Here is a 24,919-nt window from a genome sequence, read left to right as displayed (position 1 = left end):
AAAGGACGTTTGGATTGAATCCTGGCAAATGAGTAGTTAATCAGAAGGCTAAAAGAGGCTGAGGTATCACTATTCTAGGCAGGAGGAAAAGCCCAAGATACATAATACAGAATTACAACTTTGGGAAACCACAAAGAGTTTTTAGCCTGGCTGGAGTGTAGGGCTGAGGTCTGCAATGAAGCTGATGAAAGGTAAGCGCAGTATGAAAGGTCTATAGAGTAACAACCTTATTTTGTGGAAGTGGGGAACCACTGCCGGGTTTTAAACAGGGGATGACTTGATCAGATCCACAAAGGTCAAGACAAGAGGCTTGTTTCATATAAGCTCCATGAGAGCAGGTACCATGGTGCTTCATTCAAACTCTATCCTTAATTCACAACAACAACAAGCTCACTAATATTTACTGAGAACTTGCAAGTTCTAGGCACTAATGTAAGTACTTTAAATACATTACCTCACTTACACCTCACCACAGCCCTTTCAGTAAGCAAGTTTTATTTCCTTTTATAAGGAGGCATACCGAGATTTGAGATTCCAACTACTTTGTTTATGGTCTCATAACTAGCAGGAGGAATATAAAGGTCCAACTTAGACTTTAGATTCTCAAGACCAAGTTCCTCACCATTGATTCACCTGCCTTCCTGGGCAAAAGAAGGAGCTCAATAAACACCCATTGAATGACTACATAGCTTTCATGGCCTTGATAAAAAAATTTAGGATCTTCGAGAGCTAATTTTCTCCTTCCCTTTGGCAAGCTGACACCTAAACCACTCTGAAGAGACAATAGCTATACATTTTTATAAACCAGGCTGGGAGCGGTGGCTCACGCCTATAATCCCAGCACTTTGGGAAGCTGAGGCGGGCGGATCACGAAGTCAGGAGATCGAGACCATCCTGGCTAACACGGTGAAAACTTGTCTCTACTAAAAATACAAAAAATTAGCCAGGCGTGGTGGGGGGCACCTGTAGTCCCAGCTACTCGGAACGCTGAGGCAGGAGAATGGCGTGAACTCAGGAGGCGGAGCTTGCAGTGAGCCAAGATCCAGCCACTGCACTCCAGCCTGGGTGACAGAGCGATACTCCGTCTCAAAAAACAAACAAACAAAACACCAACTTCCCTGTATATACTAATACTTATTACATTTTCCATGATATTTAGTTTCAATATTCTAAATTATAGCTTAATCCACACTCCTTATTCATTGTTGGTAGAAATGGACATCTGGATCCCTCCTCTTGAAAACAATGTGGGGAAGCATGAGGGTCATTAAATTTCCCCTCAATCATTTTCTCCTTCATGCTGCAAATATCAGTTCCATTAGTCTTTTCATAAGCTAATCTGATTCCAAGGAAGGTGAAAAACAACTCTGAAAAATCTATTATTAATGCATCTAATGTCCTGTAATTGAATCCAGCCAATTGATTTCCCAGTTAGAGCTGAGACAATTCATCATCTAGAATGTCCATAAAAATTGTATAAGATTTAAACATATTTTACATGAATAACATCATATCACCTCTCTCACTTAATCTATTTTATTCTTCTTTAAAAACTTATCATTACTTGACAGTGTGTTAAATACCTGATTGTATATTTATTGCCTGCCTTCCCCACTAGAATATAAGCACCTGAGGGCTGGCCTTAGTTTAGTTTAATCTTTTATTCACAGGACTTTGAACATAGCCTGGAACGTAGCAGGCATTCAATACATATTTATTTAATTCATTTATCTGAATCTAAATGACTATAAATCGCTGTGTAAAGAACATTGGATGATTAATCATAGACTGTGTCTTACAAGAAGGTGTTACAGTGAGATTAGTTTAGATACGATAAAAGGGAGAGGTTGATCCATGAAGACAAACAAGATTAAAAGGGACAAATAGACTGTCAATTCCCATGACAAGGTGAGAACCTGAGAGGGAGAGATTTCAACTGAAGGAAAGTTCCAGAGGTATTATTCAAACACCTGTTAGCTGAGGAGCCCCCCTTTTGGACATTTTCAGGAGCCCTGCCGAGGAAAGGCTAAACTGAAAGCTTTTCTGGCTTCTCTACGAAGTTGCAGAGAGCATTTAGGTGGCATAAGTAATAAAAGAGGACTTTTACAAAATAAACATAAAGGTTGTAATTATCTTACTCATTGTTTGCTACACCAGGTATTCCAATCCTTCTCTAATAGCCTACAGACAGAAGAATCTTTTAGCTGTATTCTTACGGTGAGGGGTAAACAGATAGCACGTTGTGGTGTTTAAGAGCCTTTGCTCTGCAATTACATTAAACTGGGTCTGGATCCTATCTAGGCTATTTGGGGAAGCTGTGACCTTAGACAAATCTCCTAACCTCTCTGGACTTCTGATTTCCACGAAAGTGAGGCCATTACCCTGTGTCACTGAGCTTTGGATAGTGAGATAATGTGAATAAATTGCTTAAAGATCCTGGCACACAGTAAATGTTAAGCTCATCCTCCAACTGAATTCTGAGCAGACTCCCTCCTCTCCTCCTCCACTTCGAAGGACAAGATTCATAACCCTTTCTAACTATCCTCTCTGCCCTCCACAGTTATTTGGCACTTAACTGTGTGCCTCACACTGCACTAAGTGCTGAGATTAATGAGATTGCAGGCACCATTCCCTCCTCCTAAGAACTGAGAACCAGTATGGAGACAGACATGCCAACACAAGAAAACAGGAGGCACAGAGAAGTGCAGATGCCAGGGGAGCTCATAAGCAAAAACAGAGGACGGTGGTGAGGGTGTCTTGCTCTGTGGAGCCCATAAAGGGCCTCTGAGCATCTGTACAATCTGAGGAGATTTCTCCATTTTGTGGATTCCAGGGCACTCTCAATCTCCCTTGGCTCCTGCGGCCCCCTCCCTCATTCATTACACACCACCCTCTCCCCCATCTCTGTGGCATTTAGGACATTCTGTGTTGTCTATTTTGCTTACCGGTGTGCTCATTTCAACCAGGCACGCTCTTCCCCAACGCATACGATGGCTGCCTTGAAAGCAGGGCTCTCTGTTTCATTTTTCATTCTATTCTGAGCAGCATCTTCTATGAGGCCTTCACACAGCAGGGATTGATCAGGGACTAATCAGTGTTTGGTGTTTCACTGAGTGATTCTGATTGTGGGGATATTCATTCAAGAGTGGTCCTATTTCCTAACTGTCCAGCAAAAATCCTCCATATAGAAAGACATCAGGAGCTTTTACTAATAGTTGCAGAAGCTGGACCGTGATATATGAATTCCAGCTCCAGTTCCCTGAAGTGAGGAATCAATATCACATAGAACTGTACAGGTATACCTTAGGGAGCAATGGTACATGCTTGGTTCCTGTGTGCACAGTTTTCTTTACTACCTCCATGCTTAATTTACAATATTTTTTAGAAGTCCTTATATGTAGTTCTTTGAATGAAGGGTAGTGAAATAAACTGATTATCACAAATATCTGAGTCTACTATTTGGCTTCATTATCTATCTTTAAGTAGGGGCTGTGGTTTTGAAGGATATGTTTCTTATGCTCACTATCAAATTCAAATGGTTTTATGTAACACAAACAATAATTGGAGTAGTAAAAAATTCCACTCCAGGCCGGGGACGGTGGCTCATGCCTGTAATCCCAGCACTTTGGGAGGTCGAGGCGGGCGGATCAGGAGGTCAGGAGATCGAGACCATCCTGGCTAACCTGGTGAAACCCCGTCTCTACTAAAAAAATACAAAAAAATTACCTGGGCGTGGTGGCGGGTGCCTGTAGTCCCAGCTACTCGGGAGGCTGAGGCAGGAGAATGGCGTGAACCCAGGAGGTGGAGCTTGCAGTGAGCCGAGATTGTGCCGCTGCACTCCAGCCTGGGCAACAGAGCAAGACTCCGTCTCAAAAAAAAAAAAAAACATTCCACTCCATTTTCTTCTATTTACCTATTAGTGGTACTCCACTAAGTTAATGTTTTTTATTCTAGCTCTAATTAACAATTCTATTTTTAAAAGAATAATAGAAGTTTAAGTATCTGAAGGATTGCAAATATCAAGTCCAGTGATTTTTCAAACTTCAGGTCATAGCCCATTAATGGACTATGAAATAAATTTAGTGAGTTGAGACTGTATTTTTAAAAAATGAAATAGAATGTTATATTCTATTTCATATTCTATAGAATATTCCATTCTATAAGTAATCAAAATAGTAATGGAAATGCTTTTAAGAAATTTCATCTGAGATATATTGGTATTTGCATGTGTATATATCAGGTGGTACTGTAAAATGTGATAGGCAGAATTCTAAAATGGTCACCAAGATCTCCCACCCCTCTTGTGTACATGCCTGCATAACTCCAGGGTCTGGAATTTATGATGGACTTTATTCCTGTGATTAGGTTGTGTGGACCTTAAGACAGAAAAATTATCTGGGTGATCCTGACTCAATAACATGAATTCTTTAAGAGCAGAGAGTATTCTTGGTTGGTTGAGGCAGAGGATCAAAATGAAATAGATTTGATGTGAAGTTCTTTGCTTGAAGGTGGAGGGAGCCACATGACAAGAAAAGCAAGTGGCCCCTAGGAGCTGAGAGGGGTCCTTGGTTGACAGCAAGCAAGGAATGGGTAGCTCAGCCCTACAATTGCAAGGGACTGAATTCTGCCAACAATAAGAATGAGCTTAGAAGCAATTTTTCCCCTGGTTGAAACTCCAGATGAAAACACAGCCCAGCTAGCCCCTTGACTTCAGCCTTGAGACACCGTGAGCAGAGAAGCCAGTCATACCGTGTGGACTGACATACAGAGCAGTGAGTTCATAAATCGGGGTTATTTTAAACTGCTAGCATTGTGGTAGTTTGTCTCACGGCAATAGAAAACTTATACAGTACTTTCCATGGTCAGTTGTGATCATAAAAAGAGAGTAAGATGAAAAACAACTCTGAAAGACAAGGTTTGGTTTCTCTCTTTCATTGTACACATGTAAGTATTAAGGTCAAATGATGGTAAATAACTTGTGCCAGATTACACAGTTAGTGATGGAAGCAGGGCAGAAAATCCTCTTTCCTGAACCACAGCCTGACATGGTGATTACTTTCCTTTTATCTGAAGATTCATGTATTTCACATCAATAGTGACTAGCTTTCCCCTACTTATTCTAAATCAATGTAATTTTATTATACAGCCATCCCTCCACGTCTGTAGGCTCTGCATCTACGGACTCAACTAACCACTGAGTGAAAATATTCCAGAGTGAAAACAATAAACAGTAACAATGCAACAATATAAAACAATACTGACTAAAAATACAGTATAACAACTATTTTATATAACTTCTACATTGTATTAGATATTATAAGTAACCTAGAGATGATTTCCAGTATACAGGAGCATGTGCATAGGTTATATGCATATATTATGCCATTTTATATCAGGAACTGGGGCTTTGCAGATTTTTGGTATCTGTGAGGGTTTTGGAACCAATCCCCTCTACTCCCTGAATACTAAAGAATAACTGTACTTCTAAGAAAATGATTCTAGAAAAGCCACTGCAGCCACTAAAAGACACTTCAATGGCCACAACATTTTTCTAGTTATTATTTTTTATTTGAAAATCCTTTAAGCCCTTAAATTATTGCTTGAATGTATATAGTAACTATAGTATCAAACTTCATTGCTAAATTTAAATGCACTTTACTTGGCCACAAGAGGGCTCCTAGAGTTTTCCAGCAGTATAAACTCTAAACCAAGATATTGAAAAATATCTTTCAATGAACAAGCATATTGGCTTGTAGACGGGTTTGATCGTTAGCAAGGCTTCCTTCAGTGAGATTCTCTGGGACTTGTGGTAAAAATATCACTCCACTATATTATCCATAAAATCTCCTCCAGCTGGCCGGGAGTGGTGGCTTATGCCTGTAACCCCAGCACTTTGGGAGGCTGAGGTGGGCAGATCTTGAGGTCAGGAGATCGAGACCATCCTGGCTAATGCAGTGAAACCCCGTTTCTACTAAAAATACAAAAAATTAGCAGGGCATGGTGGCATGTGCCTGTAATCCCAGCTACTTGGGAGGCTGAGGCAGGAGAATCGCTTGAACCCGGAAGGTGGAGGTTGCAGTGAGCCGAGATCGCGCCACTGAACTCCAGCCTGGGTGATAGAGCAAGACTCCGTCTCAAACAACAACAATAACAACAACAACAAGAACAACAACAACAACAACACTCCTCCAGCTTATTATAGCGCAGAGGGGATGGCAACCTTTGAGAGTAAGAGAAAGCCTGATTCTGAGGGGTCACAAGAGAAGGTAAATTTATTTTGCAGAGCCTGCTCTCTACAGCTCATGACCCCATCTTTAAATGATCTATGGCTCTATCCTCATCTATAAAAATAGGGTGTAACACTTACCTGTCCAAGCTGTTGTGAGGGTGAATTGAGGATAGAACCCAGGAGCTTAAATTGTCCCTGACATATGAAATTATCAATAAATGAAAATTTTTATTGTTTATTACTAATACTTTTACTAAGAGACATAGAAGCACATTTGTTTTGTAAAGGGAACTTTCAATACCGGTGATTATACGGTTGCTAATATGTCAGCCTTGAAACTAATGTTTCCAGGTCCAAATTACTAAAAGGGTTATATAGATAGAGTATATTTAACAGTTCAGATGTCTCTTTTAACACAATAGACATGCCACTCACATTGATTATGAAATTGTTACCAATTCAAAAGTGAAGAACTCACGAGTGGTGGTATTATTTAAAATAACTCATCGTTCATCTTTCTGCAATCCACCCCTTTTGAGACTTCTATTTTCTAGGCTTAGCCCATTAGTTACGGTGGCCAAGCTGGTCAGTATCTCTCCCTTTTTTTTCTAATTTTTAAGGAACATTGAGTTTGTAGGATAAGCTTTATTTGCTGAAGGAAAAAGTACTAATTATGTCTTTTTAGCCAATTAGAAAATCAATAGAAGGCGACATACATGTTGCAGAGGAGAAGAGGATATTGGTAATTGGAGTTATGTAGACTTTGTGAGCTTTTCTAGTCAATTGATTTGAGGAACTGTGCTAGCATAAGTTTTAAAAATGGAAATATGTGCCCATCTACACTTTTATTAATTCTCATTACCTGACTATGGACAGTCTCATTGACACGATGCTTGTTGCCTTTTAGAAAATAAGACTTGACCATCTGGAAAAAGGAAGCCTGAGAATAAATATATAAGAAGAGGACATAAAATGATGACAAGAGAAAGCATGGTTTTAGCAGCCAAATTCTGAAATAAATAAATAAACCTACATGGAAGCATTTCTTCAGCTTGGAGGAAGGAATTTAATCCAAAGACATTGGAAAATGACTTGACAAAGTCACACAGGAAATTGGTGTAGGAATTAGAACTAGAAATCTGGTCTCCTGATGATCATTTCTAGGAATGGCTACTAAAATATCAAAGAAAAAGATTTCAATCATCTTAAAACAAACAGTCTCATATTGGGGTTGTGAGGATGGTAAATTTTAAAGAAAACAGGTCCTCTTTGATGTAACACTGGTTAACCCATTAAGCCACCGTCTCTACTATTACAGCTTTTGGATGTGACCATATGTCTCCAAATTGAAGTAATAAGCAAGGCCAAAGCAGCCATTCTCTTTTTGGGTGGATTTTTCTCCCCTACTCATCATTCTTTCCCATAAACCAGATATTTAGTAACTTTTGTCTCAGATAGACTTAAGACACTAAAAGCTGCTATTGTTCATTACAAAGCAAGGCCAAAGACATGCTGGACTAATATGGTACACAAAAGTTGGTAATTTGATTTGTTTGGACTGATTGCCTGCAACTCTCTGATTAAATGTTAAAATACAAAAATTACAGGATATCATTATATCTGGGGGAAACAGTGTAATGCCTGCAAAACCCAAGCCATATCCTATTACTCTTCCCTATGAAGGGCCTGGATGTCATTCAATTTTTCAAAAGTAAAGCAAGGTGTGAGGTCAAAATAGACCCACAAGGTAATCTATCCTCTCTCAGAATGTAATAACTTTACTTTCTTACTGGCTTTGTTAGTTACAGGCTGACATCAACCACAGTCTTAACAACCTGACAGAACAGGTTCAGAGACCTGGGAGCCTGAAAGGAAAATGAAAATAACAAAAACAAAAAACAAGAAAGGCGCTGGCTGAACAATGGCTAAAATGAAAATAGCACACAAAGTTAAAAATTGAAAAACCTAAGATATATATAGTATATGTGTATGTATATGTACGTATATGTATATTTACATCCCTTAGGTTAGGATATAGAAGGTCCTCAAGCCTGCTCTTATTTAACTTTGCTGAAAGTTTTTCAGTAGTTTTCCATCTTTATGTTCAGACCACATAAGAAAATGTCCAAATAAACCATCAGAAAGATTTACGTGTTTTATAACAAGGAGCCACTTAACTAAACAGACCCAGAAATTCTCAATGCCATTTAGGTAGACTTCATCTATTCACTTGCATAAAACATCTGGTGCTCACCAATTGTGTAGAACCTCTTCAGTTCGCTCCTTCTGGAAGGATGTTTCTGAGTATTTGCTGCATTGTTCTGTTCTTCTTCAATGATGGGGGTCTTGGGTGCAGGGGGCTTACTGGCTTGTGGTGTTTGCTTTCCTGCACCAGCCAAAGGGTTGAACCCCGGAGCATTAATATCCACCGACTGGGACTTTTTCTTCAGCCTACAAATAAAGAAGACCACATGCTGTGAATCCTGATTCTAGAGACACATTTGTTCCATGTTTTTCATATTTTTTCAACAATTGAGTTATATTTAGCCTTGAGATATAACCACGTCTATTCAGAAATGATAGACATTCCCTACAGTATTTTAAGAAAAATTCTACAAATATTTTTGAAACTAGAAGGAAAAATATCTTCTGCCTAATCATTTTGAAAGATTTCATTAAAATATAAGGTGATAAAGAGCTTTTATTTTTTTAATAACCAATTAAAATATAGTGTCAAAGATAATGGATTTGAATATAGTATTTAGTTCTCAAAGGAATTTTTTAATACTACAGTGAAACATTAGTTAAAAATAAATGTTAACTCCAAAAAGAATAATAAAATCATTATTTTTTAACCAGAGGCTGCCAGTGTTTTTCTGCTTAATCTATAACAGCATCTTAGCTGTAAAAATGATAGAATTCATGTTATTTTACTATGCATTCTCAATAACAATAAATGTGTTGCTCACTTCTACATTTTAGATAGCTGATATAAGGCCTAACACGGAAAGCAAAAAGCTATCCAGGAAATATTTCCCTGCTCATGCATATTTCCTTTGGCATAAAAATCACTGTAAATGATGGTGAGTTAACTTCAAACATTTCAAGCTACACAACTAATGTAATTGAACCCTAAGTCCAATTTACTATTGGCCCTTGGTACTTCTGGAGGCTAATGTGAAGTGTCATTTTTCAAGTCTTCATTCCCTATAAACAAGATGGTGGCAATTTTCTTTATTTTCTGAACACTTGCAATTTCCTAAAAGTTTCATACTTCTTCACACCTTCAAATTTTATTTAGGCTTTTCTAGTATGTTGGCTTCCCTTTTCTGCCTTACTTGCAGACCCTGTTCATGCTTGTTAGACATAGCTTCAACGTGACATCTGGGAAGCTTCCCATGACCTGGACCTTGGTAGCCTCACACCATTCAGCATGGAGGGTTATTCATAATTAACCCACAATTAGCTTCTATTGAACTGAATTTTCCACAGCAAAAGCTTTGCAAAGAGAATACAATCTATCAATTAGTAAAAGAGTCATTAATGAAAGTAATGTTTACTAAATTTAGTCATTAAATTATGACCGATATGATTTCTACCTTATCCATATATGATCTATATTGTTAGGTAACATGGGCACAGTAAGATGGCGCCGGTTCCGGGTTCTTCACCCCCGGTTCCCGGTTCTCCATCCCGCGAGCCAGCCAAGAGAAGGCCAATCAGGGAAGAACACCTCCTGCCTTTTACTCAAACCCCACCCCTAAGCCAATCACCGATGCCTGGGTAGCCCCACTGAGTATAAAAACCCACCACCTAAGCAGCTCGCCCCTTCTTCATTCCTTCTCTTCCTCCGTGTGGTGTCGCCTTGGTGCCTCCAATAAAATCTCTTGACCGCGACCAGCGTGTCTTTGGTTTGAGCCCGATCGGGTCCGACTCTTTCATATATTATCTTAATATCCATGAAAATAGATTCATGTAACTCAAATTGGCAACAAATACATTTTAAAGTGTTCAACAGCACTAGTCCTGAGGAACACAAATTATAACTACATTGCACTTATACCACACCCACCACAGTGGCTAAAATGTAAAAGACATGATACAAAGTGCAGTGATGAGAAGGGACTGGAATTCTGCTGCCCTGCTGGTGGTGGTGCACACTGGTAATGCTACCTGGGAAAAATGTCTGGCAATACCTAATGAAGTTCAAGGCATGTATTTTTATGTGTTAACCAAAAGATGCATTCAAGGATGTTCATCTCAGCATGATTTGTAATGCACAAAAATTGAAAAAAAAAACTCAAATGTCTATCAACTGTAGAATGGAATTTTATACAGCAATGGAAATGCATGAACTATGACTATTAGCAGCAACATGAATGATTTTCATAAAAATAGTTTTGAGCAAAGAATCCAGACATAAAAGAGTGCATGCCCTATGATTCTACATATATAAAGTCCAAACACAAGCAGTACTATCTATGATAGCAAAATGGTAGGCCAAACATTGGGGAGTTATTACATTGATGACAACATGAAGGGGTTTATGGGATTCTGGTAATGTTTTGTTTCCTGATCTGGGCACTGGGTACCAGGATGTATTTACTTTGTGAACATGTAACCATCTACGATTTGGGGATTTTTCTGGGTATATGTTATACTTCAATAAAACATTTTCATGAGAAATTGACTTTTACCATAGAGTAATCACTTCTTATCTGCAGGGGATATATTTCAAAACTTCCAGTGGATGCTTGAAACCACAGATAGTAACAAGCCCTATACAGTGCATACCATGTTTTTTTCAATACATGCATAAGTATGATAAAGTTTAATTTATAAATTAGACACAGTAAGAGATTAACAATAATAACACAGAACAACTATAACAATATACTGTAATAAAATTTACATGAATGAGGTCTCTCTCTCTCTCTTAAAATATCATATTGTACTGTACTGCAGGTAACTGAAACTGCAGAAAACACAACTGTGGATAAGGGGGTACTACTGTATTCATTTACAATGAAGATTATATATGGTGACAATGGCTACTTGCCACAAAAAGGTAGTAATAAAAATAAATAGAGTGAAGCTATTTTCATTCCAGCCTCCTAGAAACTGACAGAGTAGAGTGACATTTAATGAACAACCCATTTTTTTTCACTGGAAATGGCTGTTCTCCCTATCCAGTGCCCTACTTCTCATGAGCTGAAATGAACTGTTCATTCATTCCTGGAATGGCTACTCTCCACCCCGTACTTTTCTGGGCACCAAGAATACACAGTGAACAACACAGGAAAAACAACTGCAGTCCTGGAGCCCTTATTCTTATGGAGGGAGACAGGTGATAAGTAAACAAGCCAATATATAACAAATTAGGTGGCAAAAAGTGCAGTGGATTAAAATCAAGCACAGTAAAAGAGATAGGGAATGAAGGTATGCATTTGTACTGCTATATATGGGACAGCCAAGTAGGGCTCATAGACCACTGGACTTTTGAGAAGAGATTGAAGGAAGGAGCCATGATCATAACTGAGGGTGCAGTTACGAGGGAGCAGCATTTCAGGAAATAGACTTGTATGTTACGTTAGTGGAGCAGGGAGGCCACAATGACTGGAACAGAGAAAAAGAGGGGGTGAGAAGCTGGAGATGAAGTCCAACAAGATGGTCCTGAGGGCAGGGGAGTGAGGCCAAATTATATAGAGCTTCAAGGTTGTTAAATGAGGCCAAGAGAGGATTTGAGCAAAGGAGTCATCACATGGTAAAAGAATCACTCTGAGTTGCTTTGTGGAAATTAGGGTGAAAGCTGTATCTCACAGTTAAGCAAGCTGAATGGAGTCCTTCAAGGAGTAGTAACCAAAAAATCACCTATGTCGTCCTATACTTGAGGAAACATGGAATTACGCTGTATAGCTTTATCTACTTTTTCCTAATGCCTTGTTCCTCCCAATAACACCATTCTTATCTTAGGTGTTTGTAGACTAGAGCTAAAAGCTACAGAAATACTATATGCACCTAAGAAGGCATTAAGATTAATAAAAAAAAAAGTTTAAGAAATAAGTTGCATGTATACACAATGGAATACTACTGAACTTAAAAAAAAATCTTGTCATATGCAACATGAATGAACCTGGAACATGTTAAATGAAATAAGCCAGGCACAGAAAGACAAATACCACACAATGTGACTTATATGGAATCTAAAATAGTTTAACTCATAGAAGCAGAGTAGAATGAAGGGTATAAAGAATTTAGATGGGTATAATGTTGATCAAAAGATATAAAATTTTATCAGGAGAAATAAGTTCAAGAGATCTACTATATAACATGGGTGACTATAGTAAATATCAATGTATTGTATTTTGAAAATTGCTGAGAGTAGGTTTTCAGCGTTGTCACCACAAAAAATAAATATATGAGGTAATGCATATGTTAATTAGATTAAGCCATTGCACAGCATATACATATTTCAAAATATCATTTTGTACCCGATAATAATTTTAATTTTTCAATTAAGAAAAAAGATAAATAAGCTCTGGATCACCAAGGCAACAAAGTTTATTTGGACTAGCATGGCTTTCCAGGAGAGCAGACTTACACACACCAAGACTTAGACTGCACTAACAGTATTATGTTGAACTCTATGAAATCACTAATATTCGACCGTTTTTGACATGCAAAATGTCAATATTCTATAGTTGATCCTATAAATTTTATTTCAAAATTAAATTTGAGTTTCAATATAAAGCAATTTATTTTGGGGGAAGGCAGTTTCAGAGGAGTAAAGATTTAAAGGAAAGGTGTGAAATTATACAAAAAGCCAGCTGCTGTTTTGTTATCAGCAATAATTATCATTAACAATTATTTACATTTTATAAATATGTTTTACCTTCAATTCACATAGCAGATTATTTTATCACCAGAAACTGTTTATGTTTTACATTGGCCCATTATAGAATTGATTTAAAATCTCATATTGGCTTATATGATGGCTTATATTTGATAAAGGGATAGATACTATAACAGATGATGCTCTACTGGCACTACAAAATATATAAGCATCTCATTGCCCTATTTATATTCTCCTTAGAATGAGCAAAGGACGTGGCACTGAGCTGCAGAAGGCCAAAGACAAGCAGAAAATAACACTGTTATTCCCCTTCTTCTTTCTCCCCCTCCTCACCAAACACTCTTCCCAACCAAGACTCGAAGGGCATCACGTTTCTGTTCTAAGTTTAGAACACTGCTAGTAGGTTTTCTGGCTTGCATAAGACAAGACTTCCATTTGCACGTTCTTAGAAAGCAGAACTGTGTGGGTAATTGAATTACTGGCTAACAATTCTAAAAATGAGTATTGTGGTTGACAAGGAAACCTGTTAAATGCTACTTTCAATTTCCAAATTTCGTGAAAGGGGAAGTCTTTTTACATTTTTAACAATGTTCTTAATTAAATGCGTTAAACAAATGTAAATATGGCATAATGGAATATGTAGGTGTGCATGAGATAAAGTACCCTATTTGATAATAAATGAAACGTTAAAAATGAAGACAAAAATAAGCTCTTAATAGGCACTGCGAGGTTCTTTGTTGAATATGCTTTGCATTCCCAAGGGAAAATGGGTGCTGAAGCCTTAGATAGAGACTAGGAAATAAGGAAGAGAAGCCATCTCTCTTGGCATGGCTCCTATAAGCAGAATGGTTTGTCTTAATTTTTGCTTTTTTTTGTCCCTCTGCTTTTGAGAAGAACTATTCTATTCCTCTGCACACGTATTTCAATGCCTTCCTTCAGCATGGTAACGTTGGGTGCTTTTCTGAGACTCACTCTCCTCATCTATAAAACGGGTATAAAATATACCCAGAAAGGTTCTAAGAATCAATAAACACCACATGTCAAAGTGCCTAGCACAGCATCTACACAGGAAGCTCTCTATAAATGCAAGTTCCAATCATTTTGTAAGAGTATGTAAGATGCTATAATTGTGTTCTGCACAATTCCCAGGGATGCTGAGGAAATTATATCCACTTCTCAGGCTCCTTTCCTCCTGTACCACTTTCGATAAACGCTGAGCCTGCAGGGACTGCACTGCATTTTGAAGGAGGCTTGACTCATTCTGGAGTGTGGGTTTTGAGGGAGGAGTGAAGGATAACAACAGAACTAACTGAATACGAGTCCCTTATGTGGTATGCAATGTGGTATTTCTTTCACGACAGTCCCCAAATCTTTCAGAAAACAACTAAACCCATCGGATAGATCACCTGAGAGAGTGTGTGTGTGTGTGTGTGTATATATGTGTGTGTATATATATGTGTGTGTATATATGTGTGTGTATATATATGTGTGTGTGCATATATATATGTGTGTGTATGTGTGTGTATATATATATATATATATACACATTAATCCACGCAGGTTTGACCTGAGACAGCAAACTCAGGAGCATAGATGGAGACCAGAGAACCATGAAGAAGTAAGGACAAGAAGTGGTAATGCAATTTGAGGAGGGCTCTCGACTTTCCTACTCTGTGAAAATAGGGTTCAATCCCATTTCAACCAGTTCTCCAGGGAGCAGGAAAGGCCTGGTAGGTTGATAATGAAATCTGAAGTCACGGAAACTAGTGAAAAAAAGAACTGGCAGAAAATATCCAAAACTCACCAATTTTAACAGAATGATTCTTACAGTAATTAGCTCATTTTACTCTTGCATAATTTATTCCTATTTTACTAGAAGCATGGAAAATCTTACACTCATTTTCTAAATCACTTTTTGAGTAGGATAAATGCACTTTTTGGCTTAAATGAATGAACGTACATCCCAAAGCCCAGGGCATAGGCCAACAGTGACTGAATGTGGCTTTACACTGTTCACCGTGGAGGGTTTCTCCCAAAATCTGGGTCAATTCTTTATTTCAATAGCTTTCGTTGTAGAGAATCTTTCTTCAAGCTTCTTCACTTTTAACCCTTATAAACCATTGTTTATCACTTGTCATACTTTTTTTGTCTTATCTTCCCTTTTCCTCTCACATCTGTGGGGTTTTCTCTTTCCTACTATCTCCACCCTTCTATCATCCCCTCACGGCATAACCAAGCAATGCTTTTCATCTTTCCTCGTCTATCATGCTCTGCATCTCTTAATAGTTTTGTAATCTTGTCTAAATACTACATGATACAACTCTACCTTGAGCCTAAACTACATCATGATATGACTGAAACGCACAAAAAAAGTTTTCATTTAATTGAGTTCTTCACTGGAATCACCTCTCCCATCAAGTGGAATTCAAATTGTGCCTGGATTATAACTAGTTGGATATGTTTCTGAGTTCTGTAGTTGTCTGGAAAAAAAAAAAAAAAACAGATCTTCTACTATCCAGTTACTATAGTCCTAAGATATTGGTGGTAATAGTAGCAACAGTTGAGAAAACCCACTATAGCATATGGGAATATTCTCTAGGCCTTAGGAATTTAAAACAGTATAAAATTAGCATATAAAACTCACATTTCCATACATCCCACTGTTTACGTTGAGAATAACAGAATAGCTTTTAAGACTACAGACATTGGGACTGGATTATCTGGAATTGAATCCATAATGTGGCATTTACCAGCTGTGTGACCTTGGGCAATTGGGCAATTTTCTTAACCTTTCCTTGCCTCTATTTTCTCATCTGTAAAATGGGAATATTAACAATATCTGTCATAAAATTGACATGAAGATTAGACTAATATTTGAAAAAGTACTTAGATTTGGCATAAGTATTGTATAAATGTTTGCTTTGAAAAAGCAAACATGAACATTCATTGAGCATTTATAATGTATCAGGTACAAGGCCACATGTTATACATGCAATATTTCATTTATTGATCACAATAAGCTTAGGAGGTAGGTAGCATATGTCCTATTGGTAGAGGTATCAACTGAGGCTTAAAGAAAGTAATGGAACTAGAAATTAGAAAAGCTGAAATACAACCAGGGCAATTTGAACCAAAGGCCACATTCTGGAATTAGGAGACAGAGATAAACTTCAGCTCTTACACTTGGGCGAGGACCTGGACTATCTAAGTCTTATCTACAATAATGGTATTCATGCTATATCTGCCTGCTCTACCTAAGAAAGCTATTGTAAACATAAAATGTGTTCATTTCTATTAAAGCAGTCTGTAAAATTCCACAGAAATCTATATACTAGTAGTAGCTATACACATTTTCACTTTGCCTTATTCATTTGTCGTATATTCACACAAGTGTGTGTGTGTGTGAGAGAGAGGGAGAGAGTGTGTGTATGTGTGTGTGAGGTGTATGAACGCATGTGAATGACTGTGCCCCAAAGGCCCAACACTCGTAGTCCTTTCCAGTAACTTCCAGCAAGAAGACCATCTGTGGTTTGCACATCTTGTTACTGTTAGGGAAGCTGTCTCTTTGCTTCCTAAAAGAGCTAATGTAAGAATATTATTTAAAGTAGGAAAGCTGCTGAGAATGCAGGTTTTCCAAGTTGGATACCGTGGCTGCTGCAAAAGTCTCAAGTTACTCAAAAATAAGCTTTCGGGAGCAAATGCATAAAGAATTTTCACATTGCAAAATTGAGGGTTTTTGTTACCCCTCCTATACAGTCTGACTAAAAATCAGCAGCTAAAAACAAACCATAAAATCAGCAAAACCCAAGCATATTCAGAAACTCAACCACAGAAGAAATGATAGATTGGAAACTTATGCTTTAAAAGAAGACAACAATCCCTTGGGGGTATAGAATATTCCAATTCTAGCCCGCTCAGTAATTGAAGTGGCCATACTATTCTTTGTGCCCTTAAACAGGAGGATTAAGACAGAAAGTCTCATTAACGTGGAATCAGGAATTACACAATTTACTTTTACAGTTCCAAACCAAAGCAAAAATGCTTCAACAGAAGTATCCTTTGGGAATTCAAATTGGTGTTGGAACAGTTAATGGGATGCTGAAACTAGATAGTTTGTTATAACAAGATGTGTTTCTAACCCTGTATTCACTCTAAGAAATTTATGCTTTTCTATCTTGGAAATTCAGAGAACAAAAAATTTAAGAATTAAGCCACAGGTACAATGACATGCAGAAATGGTTTGCTAGAAATTCTAACAAAAACAAGAAATTCTCTCATTAAATGTAGTTGAATTTAACTCTCTGAAGGGCTAGGCCAGTATAAAGGATAATAATAATTATATAGAAGCATACATAGATTCACTGCTATTATACCTAATTTTATGTTATGATACTAGAAATTAAACCCCAAACTAATTCTGCCTCATCAGATTTTAATAAACGCTAACATAAAACGTTAGCATTTCTCACTGACCTTTAATGAAAAGGACATCTAAATCCTCTAAGTTTGCCAGCTGGTTTATTTATATTCCAATTCTTGCATCAGCTCAGAGAAAGAGGTAATATGAGAGAAGCATTTTCTATCAGAAGTGCACACCACCAGATCAACTTAATTACTACATTCATGGAAATTCTAGTCTGTTCATCATTTCATTCCTAGGATTTAGCATAGAGCTAGTCATAGAGTAGGCACCTAGGAAATAAATTGTTGAATGAATGAATGGTTTCATTACGGGGGAAAATCCATGAAGAAGCAAGCACGTCTGCATATACAAACCTATGAAAACAAACTAAAAAAAGACTTTTGGTATTTGGTAGCAGATAAAATGATTAAATTAATGCATCCACATAACATAGCCTCCTCCCTATCCCATTATAAAAATATGGGTTGGGGCCAGGTGCAGTGGCTTACTCTGTAATTCCAGCACTTTGGGAGGCTGAGGCGGCTAGATCACTTGAGGTCAAGAGTTCTTGACCAATATGGCCAACACGGTGAAATCCCGTCTCTACTAAAAATATAAAAATTAGCGGGGCGTGGTGGTGTGCACCTGTAGTCCCAGCTACTCAGGGAGGCTAAGGAAGGAGAATTGCTTGAACCCAGGAGGCAGAGGCTGCAGTGAGCTTAGATCTCGCCACTGCACTCCAGCCTGGGCGACAGAGCGAGACTCTGATTAAAGAAAAAATAAAGAATGTTTGTTGCAGCTTAGATAAAAGAAACAGTTTCTTCTCCACCATTAATACTAAGATAAATCCAAATAATACCTCAATTTTTTATTCACTAAGGCATTTTACAATTTCTAAATGAACACTCTGCAATTTTGATATATTGATATCATTATGCAAAAATTTTCTATAGTGCCCTGGTGGACAAAACAGGGCAAGGGCTCTAAAATCAAAGATCTAGATTTAAGTCCAGGATCTAATGCTTTCAATAACCTAGTGATCAGATATTTTAACTTTATTGATTAGAAATATGTAGCATGTGTTCTTGGAGCAATCTTTAAGAATTCTGCATATCATCTTTCTACTATAAAGTTTCAAACACTGAGTTAATACTAGCAAAATTTGTATGGGTTTTCCCCCATGTGCTTTCTGATTATGTCACTGTATCACAAGCATTCACTTTGAAACTACACAAATTTCCAATTTATTTCAGTTTTTGCCTTGGAACTTCAAAGTCTTTCAACTGGAAAAGCCTGAAAGCAGGAACACATTATGTAAATCCAAAGATTAGGGCTTGAAGGATTTGGAAGTCAAATGCTTGTAAATGTTAAACAGTCTTTTGCAGTAACTCACAGAGATGAAATTTAATTTCATTACCTTTGATGGAGTGATTTGTAACATGCTATTGCCACACCGATTTCATTCTGTTTATTCATTTTAGGAAGAAGGAATCAGAATAAATAAGACTATTTTAAGACTTTAGGCTTTTATCCAATATTGCTGATTAAAGAAACCTATTTTTAACAAGGCCTATTACAAACTCTCTCTATAAAGCATATGGACAAGCTGATTAAAATGTAGTTTTGTTTATGCACAACATAAGGCAACTCCAAACTTAATTAAGATAGCTTCTACAGGTAATAATAATCTGGGCCAAAGTCCAGTGGTTTATAGTTAAAATGACAATGTAGTCCAACAATCTACCATCTTAAATTTCCCCAAAAGAAGACACAAAAGACAGGAAAAGAAGGCACAGAAAATATGTTTCTTAGCTACATTTTAATTCAGGAATTGGATGGAAAACACTCTGGGTAACCCATTGTTTCTTGACTTCTTCAAACTAAATCATCCTATTGATGAATATAAAACATCCTTAAGTCATTATAAATGTTTTAAGTAAAAATGACATTTTGTGGTTTTTTAAAATGTACGATTGCATTACTGATTACATTGTTCATTGAAATGATTTCTTTTGAAAGCTGCCCTATCTAAATTCGGATTAGCTACCCTAGACAGGGCATACCATGTCCTCTTCCTCAGTTTGAGAATCACTAGGTGTATCTATTCTAGTTTTCGTCTGCTTAGATGGATAGTGGCTTCACACATGAAAGCTATGTAGTGCTCCCAATACAATCAAGTTGCATTTCAGACTTTATTCAGAAAAAAAATTATAAAATATTAAAAATTACATTACAGAAATCACTTTTCTTCTTCTCAGCAGCGACTCTATAAACATTATCTTTCCCCATTATTTTAAAACTTTTCTATTACAGAAGAGAATGTGATCCTCTTCTTGCCAAAGCCAATCTCTCCACATGTTCTCTAAACCTAATTGCATTCCCTCTTTATACTGGGGGTTTTAATGTACTAACCACTCTCTTCCTTCTATAAATCCTGAACTAATTGAGAAATAGACACAGGGGGCAAGGACCCACCCCAAGCTGGCACTTGGAGAAGCAGTGTCTTGGTGAGATTGCCCCAGGGGCAGCAGGAGTTAAGATGGACATGCTGAGGGCCATCAGGTCCTAAAAGAAGAAGCCAGAGGAGTCTGGGTCATGCAGCCAGAGTCCTTCCTTTTCACAGCCTCAGAAGTCACTTTTCTTCCTTTGGGGAGGCATGAGTTAGGGAGAATGAAAGAAAAGCCAACATTCTCTTTGAAATCCTTCAGAAAGGAAGAACATTTCTATTTTATGCACAAAGGAAGGGATGCAGGAAAGGGACAAAAAGTTCCTCCTACACTCCCTTTTCAAGGCTTTACTCCGAAGTGATCTCTCTTATCCTGTTCGCTCCCTCCCTGCTCACTTATCCCTACCAGCATTCACCCAGCTCAAACATTTCACATCACTTCAAGTCTGTTTCTCTATAAGGCCACCGTTCCCTTCCTCTAATTTCTTCTCTCTTTCTCAGCACACAGCTTCATAGCCGATTCCCTGCACAACCCTCTCCAAAATACTGCTTTGTACTCACCGCTTTCACAAAACGACTCAGGTTTTCCTAACTTCATGTAGTCAATTTCAAAAGGTACTTTTTGATATTTATTTTTCTCAGCCTTTTACCTGCTGAGTGTATTTGTGGAAGAGAATAGCACAAGGGTTAATACTATGGACTCTGAAGTTAGAATGCCTAGCATTCGACACTTGCCTTCTTATTATGGGATCTTGGGCAAAACACTTAATCTCTCCATAGTTTCCTCATTTGTAAAATGGATCTAATAACAGTACTCAACTCAGTAGTCTATAGAATGGATAATATAACACCATCCAGATAAAGTATTCAGCATGATACACACTGGTACATATAAATACTCAACTTTTTTTTTTAACCACTCCCTCTATCTTGAAACATTCTACTTTCATAGATTCCCTGACATAATTCTTCAAATATTCCCTTTTTCACTATTCCTTGAATGACCCTCTTTTTCTTTTCTTTTTTTAAGAGACAGGCTCTCACTGTGTCTCCTAGGAGAGAGGGCAGCTGTTATCATAGCTCACTGCAGCCTATGAACTCCTAGGCTTAAGGGATCTTCCCACCTCAGCCTCCCAAGGACCTGGGACTACAGGGGCACACCACTGTGCCCAACATTTTTTTTTTTTTTTCTGGAAGACACAGGGTCTCACTATGTTGCCCAGCTTGGTCTTAAATTTCTGAGCTCAAGCAATCCTTCCATCTCAGCCTCCTAACGTGTTGGGATTAGAGGCATAAACCACTACACCTGACCCAAGTCCTCTTTTTCTATTCGACCTCTAAATATTTTGTAATTTTGATTCAATCCTTAAGTATTTTGGAATATCCAGGGGCCTAATCCACTTGGTCCAGTTGGGCCTCCCTCTGCTCTACTTTCACTCTTTCCCTAGATATTGTAGTCTATTCCTTTGGGATTAAATATTTATATCCTGAAAACTTTTTTTTTTTTTTTTTTGAGGTGGAGTCTCGCTCTGTCACCCAGGCTGGAATGCAGTGGCGCCATCTCGGCTCACTGCAAGCTCCACCTTCCGAGTTCAAGCCATTCTCCTGCCTCAGCCTCCCGAGTAGCTGGGACTACAGGCGCCCGCCACCACGCCTGGCTAATTTTTTGTATTTTTAGTAGAGATGGGGTTTCATCGTGTTAGCCAGAATGGTCTTGATCTCCTGACCTCGTGATCCGCCCACCTCGGCCTCCCAAAGTGCTGAGATTACAGGCGTGAGCCACCGCGCCCGGCCAAAACTCTGTTTTTACCTCCAAAGTTCTCCTCAATACTTTGAAGTTAAATATTCAGCTAGCTACTTGGCATTATCTATTACATGCAACACATTTTATACTTAACATGTCCAAAACAAATTCTTGATTTCTAAACTCGACCCTAACTTTCTTCCTGGTCTTCCCAATCTCTGGAAATGGCACCAGCAGGTACCTACAGAGTCGCGCATGACAGAAACTTTGAAGTATATTTGATCCTTTCCTTTGTAACACTTTCCAACTCTGATTCATCAATAAACCCTTTCTATTATACCTCCAAATTATATCTTAAGTTTCTTTATTTCCTAGTCATCATTTCTCTGGACTGTTACCAAAGCCTCCATGTTGCTCTCTCTGGTTAGACCTTGGTCCCCTACTACCTACTCTGCTATAGCAGCCAGAGCAAGCATTTTTAAACATCAGGCAAATGGGTTGTTCTCCCACTTTAAAGAACTGAATGGCTTTCCGCTGTGGTTGGATGAATTTCTAAGCATCTTTCAGTGGTCCATAGGGCCCTGATATCTCTGTCTTGGGCCACTTTTCTTGCCCATGTCCTAGTTGCCTTGATATCCTTCAAGATTCCCAAATATGTGAATCTCTTTCTGTCCAGAGGGCCTTGGCATATATTCTTCCCTCCGCCTGGAATGCTCTTTGAATTGCTGATTGCTTTTTATTTTTTAAGTCTCCTCTGAAAGACCATCCCCACAATTTTAAGTAGGTTGTCTCTCATCCTCCTTCCTCAGCCCCCACTTCACCCCAGGTTACTCTTTAGCACTGCATTCTGCTCATTTGCTTCTCATGGTGTTTATCATAAAGTGTACCAACGGATTTGTTCATGTCCATTTTGTTCTGTCTCTCTCATTTCATTAGACACTCTGATGGGGAGTGTCTTTTAGAAGTCACTTCTAAAAGGAAGTACATTTCTTTTATGTATCCAATATAGTGCTTTGCAATTATATGCACACCAAAAACATATACTATATGAATTAATAAATGAATCAATCAATTCATGAATCAATGACCTCCTCCTCACAGGCTTCACACCTGTCTTCATACAGAAGACTTATAGGACATGTGGTTATGTTTATTTTCTCCATCTTCTTTCATTCTTAGTTTGGCTCAGTCACAATGTTCCAAGTCTTTCACAAGAAGTTACTGTCATATCTCTCTGGTTAGAAAACCACAGCATTCCTAACAGTTATGTAAAATAGAGCTCTCTCCTGATCTATAACCTGGACCAATTTTGAAATTCGAAAATTATGACTGAATGCACAGTTTAAGACATAGGTAGAAGATTCTTTTAAACATGTGTTGATTTATTGGTATTGTGCTAATGAGCATTTCACACCTGCATTTTCCAGGCCTCATACTTCTGCAGGTGGTAAATTACATTAGGAGAAAAATCAAATGGAGAGTGAATGCAGAAAAGCAATATATTATACATTAACAAAGCCAGGAAAAAAGGGGCAATAGAAAAAATATGTATCCATATATGTATTTTTAATTGCATGACTGATAGAAATTATGATGTAACTATTTAAAGCAGTATATTTTTCAATCCTCATTAGTATATTTAGTCAATCATCATCAAAGAATAATAAAATCTGTTGATAACAAAAGTACAATCTTTATTTATCTCTAGATTAGAAGGCTTTTACATCTGTTGGGAAGCCTAGTTCAGCTATTAATATTATAGTGACAGTAATGTAACTAAGATTTCTTAAGCTCATGCTACACTTTAAGTAAAATGATAAATAATTGCCTTTAATCCACTCACTATAAGCCACTTGAGGTCAGGGATTGTCTTATTCCCATTTGAGCCTTCAGTGCCCTGTATTCTGCCAGGCACATAGTAACTACCACTTAAAGCTTGACTTCACCTAAGATAAGCTTAATAACCTGGAATGTAAAAACAGCACAGGAAAGGACGCCTTGAAGCCCTCTCAGAAACACTTAGTTGCTCTACATCACAAACTTGATATTAGCACTATAGTTTCAAGGGTGCTCCTCTGGACTCCTCTTCACTGTTGAGTGTAGTAAAATTAAAACAACACTGGTCTGGACTAAAAATTAAATTTTGACGTGAGACACCTAACCTGAACCTCATAATTCCTTCATGTGTACAAAGCTGAGAATCATTCCTGCAACATTAGCCTAACGAGGGAACAGGTCTTTGTGTTCACCAACATCTGTTGAGTCCCTTCTATGTTCAAAGCACTGTACTAGATTCCAGAGATCTTACTTGCTGGCATCAGCTCTCTGTATTTTGTTAGGTGTTTCAAGCTGACTCTCTCTTGTTGGGTGGGATATTTTAGGAGTTCTTTGTCTTCTCCTCACTGGAGAGATATCTTATCTGCAGCTTGCTCTTTGTGACTGAAAGCAGCTCTTCCCACTGGTCACTTATAGCTCCTTCCCAGGGCTCTGACAGTACACCTCCATGTTCTTTCTGCTCGCATTACCTCCCTCCCCCAGGTAGAAGAGAACTAAGATTCTTGCAGGACAGTTCTGGACAAGATCCAAGACTCTTTCAGGCCAGTTCTCTCTTGTATGGCCACATCTTGCCAACAGGAAATATTCTTTGCCCTGTAGGTTTCAGCCTACTCACCGGATGGCAGCTCTTTACATTCCCTTGTCAGATCTCCAAGCAGCTGTAGTCTCTCCCCCTTTTCATTTCTCAGATTTAACACAAAGTCTGAGCCATTGTTTCCCCCAAGCTCTTTAGTTTGTTTCAGTGAAGCCTCTTACCTATTTGGGATAAGGTAAAAGCATCCCTCACCCCTTACCCTTAAGGGTTGGGATAGGACAGGATTCCCAGAACATCAACAACAGCCCTCTCTGAAAACCTTGCTCTAATCTCCACACTGTTGTATTGGGTGGTCAGCCAAGGGTCATGAAATCAGTCCCTCACTACCAGCTGTTCAAGGCTTTATTTGGTGGGCTCATGTCTCATTTTGAAATGAGGGAGTAATAGGTACCTTCTCAGTTTTAGCTGAAACGGAGAGAAAATGTCTAATTTTAACTTCCTGTTACAGATGTAATGTATCTTTATTAACATTTCTTACGGTCATTATTGTTCTCTGGCTAAGGAAGGGTTGAAACTGCCAAAGAAGGTGTAAATGGAAGAGAGACATCCTTCCATTTCTAGTTTAAAATTTTTATTTATTTATATTTATTTACTT

At 38.1% G+C, this 24,919-nt stretch overlaps 1 protein-coding gene across 4 annotated transcripts in view; it reads right to left on the bottom strand.

Annotated features, from left to right (window-relative positions):
- Positions 1-24,919, bottom strand: part of OXR1 (oxidation resistance 1) — a 489,593-nt gene that overhangs the window by 232,505 nt on the left and 232,169 nt on the right. For all 4 annotated transcript variants that reach the window (XM_032760253.2, XM_032760248.2, XM_058443638.1 and 1 more), the window contains one exon: positions 8,484-8,680. In XM_032760253.2, coding sequence (XP_032616144.1) covers positions 8,484-8,680 — 197 coding nt within the window. The remainder of the gene's footprint in view (positions 1-8,483; positions 8,681-24,919) is intronic.

The sequence above is a fragment of the Hylobates moloch genome, unplaced genomic scaffold, assembly GCF_009828535.3.
Source record: "Hylobates moloch isolate HMO894 unplaced genomic scaffold, HMol_V3 SCAFFOLD_9, whole genome shotgun sequence".
In the NCBI taxonomy this organism is placed as follows: domain Eukaryota; kingdom Metazoa; phylum Chordata; class Mammalia; order Primates; family Hylobatidae; genus Hylobates; species Hylobates moloch.
This window is presented reverse-complemented; position numbering and strand designations above follow the sequence as displayed.